This window comes from Carlito syrichta, unplaced genomic scaffold, assembly GCF_000164805.1.
Source record: "Carlito syrichta isolate Samal-C Ts95f unplaced genomic scaffold, Tarsius_syrichta-2.0.1 Scaffold153707, whole genome shotgun sequence".
NCBI classification, from domain to species: domain Eukaryota; kingdom Metazoa; phylum Chordata; class Mammalia; order Primates; family Tarsiidae; genus Carlito; species Carlito syrichta.
In genome coordinates, this window is record NW_007097803.1 from 34,514 (window position 1) to 39,138 (window position 4,625).

At 62.7% G+C, this 4,625-nt stretch overlaps 1 protein-coding gene across 1 annotated transcript in view; it reads right to left on the reverse strand.

The window, feature by feature from the left end:
• Positions 1 to 562: 562 nt before the first annotated feature.
• CRAT (carnitine O-acetyltransferase) overlaps positions 563 to 4,625 on the reverse strand; it is a 12,473-nt gene continuing 8,410 nt past the window's right edge. Inside the window, exons 10-14 of the mRNA XM_008050806.2 lie at positions 4,533 to 4,625; positions 4,298 to 4,433; positions 3,251 to 3,313; positions 1,935 to 2,072; positions 563 to 1,381 (exon numbers count right to left, since the gene is read on the reverse strand). The exon at positions 4,533 to 4,625 is cut by the window's right edge and continues 30 nt beyond it. Of these exons, the coding sequence (XP_008048997.2) occupies positions 1,166 to 1,381; positions 1,935 to 2,072; positions 3,251 to 3,313; positions 4,298 to 4,433; positions 4,533 to 4,625 (646 nt within the window). The 3' untranslated portion in view covers positions 563 to 1,165. The remainder of the gene's footprint in view (positions 1,382 to 1,934; positions 2,073 to 3,250; positions 3,314 to 4,297; positions 4,434 to 4,532) is intronic.

Here is a 4,625-nt window from a genome sequence, read left to right on the forward strand (position 1 = left end):
GCCGCGGCCATCCTCCTTCCTCATCACCCCTTTCACGGTTCCATGGACTCCGGCCCCGGGACATCTGGGTGGTGTGGCTGTGGCTTAGTGGCTCTTGGGCCCCAGCCTGGGGGAGGCAAGCATGGCAGGCGCGGAAGCCCTTCAGGGCAGGTGTGGGGCTCTGGCGCCTCCCCCAGCCCACGCCCCCACCCCTGGGGGGTCTGCCAAGACAATGGCTGTGGGGAGTGTTCCCGCTCCACCGGGCCCAGGGAGACCGTATGACAAGGTCTTGGGTCCTCGGGTGCCATGCTTCCCAGCCCATCAGACCAGGACCCTAGGAGAGCAGCCCCCACCCACGGTCCCTGGGACTCGAGAGGCCAAGCCAGGGGGCAGGTGTCGCTGGTGGAGAACGCTGCCCTGGGCCTGGCACCATTCTGGGCTGTGCACCTTGAGGCTGCAGGCTGGCTGCTCTGGGTGCCCTGGGCCCACCGGTGGCTTGGGCCCCAACTCCCAGACCAGGGGAGGCTGGAGGAAGGTGGGGCCGGGAGTCTGCCCCACTGTCTGTCCCCCACTGAGACACTGCTACACGGACATGTTTCCCTTTATTAGTGACCCTGCGTGTTCATATCATACAACCGGGAGCCATGGACGTGGTCAGGAGCCAAGTCGGGCGATGTGGCCACACGCCAGGAAAGCATGGCTGCCGGAGGGAGGTGGCCCGGGAAGCTGGGCCGAGGCAAGGCCCTGGGCTTCCCCTCACTAGGAAACCTCACACCCTGGCCCCTCGGCCCCGAGGAGACCCAGAGCCCCTGGCTCCGGCTGATCCTGGCCCAGGTCCTTGGTGGCTTGGGGATCAGGGTGCAGCCCTGGCCCAGCTGTGGAGACAGCAGGGAGCAGCCGGAGGTGAGCTGGCAAAGAAGGGCCGGGCTGGCGCGGCCGGCTCCCTTCGCCAGAGGAGGCCTCGGCAGATGGCACACCGGGGCCTGGGCCTTGCATCCTGTTTGGCCTAGCGCTCAACCCCGGACTCGGGCGCGGCGGCCGGGGTGGCTGCAGAAGGCACTTGGCTTGGGCCCGCAGGAGGCCCACTGGAGGCGCCGCCTCGGCTCAGGCGGGTCTGGGGGCCAGGAGCCGGGCCACCAGCAGGCTGTCCCGTGGATGGCTGTAGCGCTGGCGGGCCGAGCCGGGCTCAGAGCTTGGCCCGGGGGTGGCTCTGCAGCAGGGCGCGCATGTCCAGCAGCGCCTTCTCCAGGTAGTGCGCCAGGCGGGCGGCATTGGTCTCTGCACAGCTGTTGTAGGCCGACAGGGAGAAGTTGATGTGGGCCTCCATGGGGTTGTAGCACACACCGTAGCCGTCTGGGACCACGGGCCCGAAGAACATGACGCAGTCGGTCTTGGCGGGGACCTGGGGAGGGACGGCCGGGCTCAAGTGCACACCTCCACAGCCCCGCTGCCCTCTGGCCCGTGGCAGCACCAACCGGCTCTCCAGGCCTCCGGCCCCAGCGTGCCCTGCCTGGCAGAGTGTGGCTCCCTCATTCGGGCTGCAGTCCTGTCGCCACCTCCTTTCTGGAGCCTTCCTTGATGTTCCCGGGGAGGGTCAAGCTGCTCCCTCCTCCAGACTCCCACCAGCCCCAGCACACCCCAGGGGGCCATCGCTGCCTCCCGGCCTGTGCCTCCAGCCTAGACCACAAGCCCCTTGGGGGTGGGGACTGTGGTCTGTCCCCTGCTGTGTCCCAGCACCCAGCCCAGGCACGGATCAGATGTGCATTTGTCTCCGACCACCGAAGGCAGCCGAGTCTCCTCCCATGAGGACCCTGCCGCCTTCCCGGCCTGCCTGGGCCCCAGGGAGGCCCCCGCCCCAGCTCCTCTCCAGAACCCAGCTGCTGTGGCAGTGGGCTGGGGCGGCCCACACGCTCCCGCCACTGGGGGTCCTCCCGCCCTGCGCGTCCGGGGCCCACCTGGCTGGTGGAGAGGTGGAAGTGCATGGCGATGGCGTAGGAGGTGTCCATGAAGATGTCGGGCATGCTCACCAGGTCCTCGATGGCCTGCAGCTTGAGGCCCAGTAGGTGGCGGTCGAAGGCTTCCCCGCGGATGGCCTGGGGGCGTGGGAGCCGTCAGGAGACCCCTGCCCTCCTCCGCCTGCGGCAGTACTGCCCCTTCCAGTCACTGGCCCCTCGGAACCATGAGACCAGAGTGTCCAGGCAGGAGAGCCCTCGCTTCACAGATGGGGAAACTGAGACCCAGGGAGGGGCAGAGATCTGCCTAGGACGGACCAGTGCCCGGGAAGGACAGTGCATAGGCAGGGCACCGTGGGATTCAAGAACCCAGTACTTCTGGAGACTGAGGCAGGACTGCTTGAGCCCAGGAGTTCAAGACCATCAAGACCAACCGGGGCAACACAGCAAGACCTCATCTTTACAAAAAATAAAAAAGTTAAAAAAGCACAGGCCCTGGAGCAAGCTGATTTGGCCCATCCTGGCTGTGGGACCATGCAGGCTGCTTGGGTTTTGGGGCCGTGGTGTCTTCATCTGTCAACGGGGACAGTCCTGGACTACCCTTGCAGGGAAGCAATGAGCTCTCAGTGGACATCTGCAGGAAGCAAGATCAGAGCCCAGGACACAGGTGGAGACAGAGCTGGGATGGGCCCAGACACCCACCTTCCTGACTGCAGCCCAAGCTGCCAGAGGGCAAGAAGCCCACTGTCTGCTGGACCTGAATACCCTCACCATCAGGGAGACAGCAACATCCAGGACTGTGATAACCCTGGAACCCAGGACCAGGGCAGTTACTGGGCCAGCCTTGGTTCCTCCAACCTTTTTTTTTTTTTTGAGTTGGGGTCTCACTCTGCTGCCCAGGCTGGAGTGCAGTGGCACGATCCTGACTCGCCACAGCCTTGATCTCCCGGACTCAGGAGATTCTCCCACCTCAGCCTTCCGAGCAGCTGGGACTACAGGTGCATGCCACTGAGCCCGGCCTAATTTTTAAATTTCCTATAGAGACGAGGTCTTGCTATGTTGCCCAGGCTGGTCTCTAATCCTGGACTCAAGCGATCCTCCCGCCTCCACCTCCCAAAGTGCTGGGATTTCAGGCATGAGCCACGGCGCCCGGCCCGGTTTCTCCGGCTTTAAAATGGGGATATTCAGCCTGGCTCCAGGTGTTCCAAGGCTCAGAGGAGGGGCGATCCTAGCTGAGGGCTGCAGCCATCGGCCTCAGGGACAGACAGGCCGATGGGCGGGCCTCACCCTTGGGAGAGGCAAAGGGGCCGGTCACTCACCCGGTCGGCGTAGGCTCGGTGGGCCTGCACGGCCTTCCGCAGCAGTTCCCCCTTCTGGTGCTCCTAGTTGGGGGGGCGAGGGAGCTGAAGCCTTGCCCCTCCCTGTTCCCGCCCACTTCACTAGCCAGCTTCCCCTGCACTGATTCTGGGCTCTTTAAGGACGAGCAGGGGGATGGCCAACTCCTCGGTCCTCAGTCAGGGCCTGACACAGAGCAGATGCTTCATGCTGATATACACGAGTGAGGAAATGAATGGTCCCCGCGCCCCCTCGTTTTTTTTTTTGTGAATCAGAGTCTCACTCTGTTGCCCAGGCTGGAGTGGCATCACTCATGGCCACCGTAGCCTCGATCTGCTGAGCTCAGGCGATCCTTCTGCCTCAGCCTTCCAAGTATCTGGAACTACAGGCACACGCCACCATGCCCAGTTAATTTTTGATTTATTGTAGAGATGAGGTCTTGCCAAGTGGCCCAAGCAGGTCTCAAACCTGTGGGCTCAGGCAATCCTCTTACCTCGGCCTTCCAAAGTGCTGGGATTACAGACATGAGCCACCATGCCAGGCCTATTTTATTTTATTTTACTTTTCTGAGTTGGAGTCTCACTCTGCCGCCCAGGCTGGAGTGCAGTGGCATACTCAATGGCCAACACAGTTTCAATCTGCTGAGCTCAGGTGATCCTTCCATATCAGCCTTCCAAGTAGCTAGAATTACAGGCGTAAACCACCACTACTGGCTGGTTTTTTTGATTTGTTTAGAGAAGAGGTCTTGTCAAGTTGCCCAGGCTGGTCTGGAACCCCTGGGGGGAGGCAATCCTCTCGCCTCCACCTCCCCAAGTGCTGGGATTACAGGTGTGAGCCACCACACCTGGCTGGTTCCGTTTTCTTTGGCTGCCAGGCAGCTCAGAGCTAAATTCATGGCTCCATCTTCCATTCAATTCCCAGTGCCCACCACAGAGCTGGAATACCATAGCTGCTCAATCACTGCGTGTGGACAGAGGTAACAGGAAGGGAGATGGCTCTAGCCCCGCTCACCCTCAGCCCGGATCCCTCACCGTCACGTTGGCATCGTCCATGGCCTTGACGAAGGCCAGTGAATCCACGGAGGCTGAGCGGATGGTGTCGGTGCGGCCCAGGTGGAACATGCGAAGGGAGGCACTTTCATAGGTGGCACAGGCCTGACCGTAAATCCTGGCAGGAAACAGGCTGAGCACTGCCTGGAGGCCATCCCACCCCACCCCACCCCTGCTTCCCCCACCCCGCCCCACTCCTGCTTCCCAGGGGGCGCACCTGTAGTAGGCCAGCTGCAGGGCCAGCTGGATGAAGGCGTCCGGGCTCAGCTTCTCCGACTTGGGGAAGTCCTTTCCGAAGTGGTGAAACACC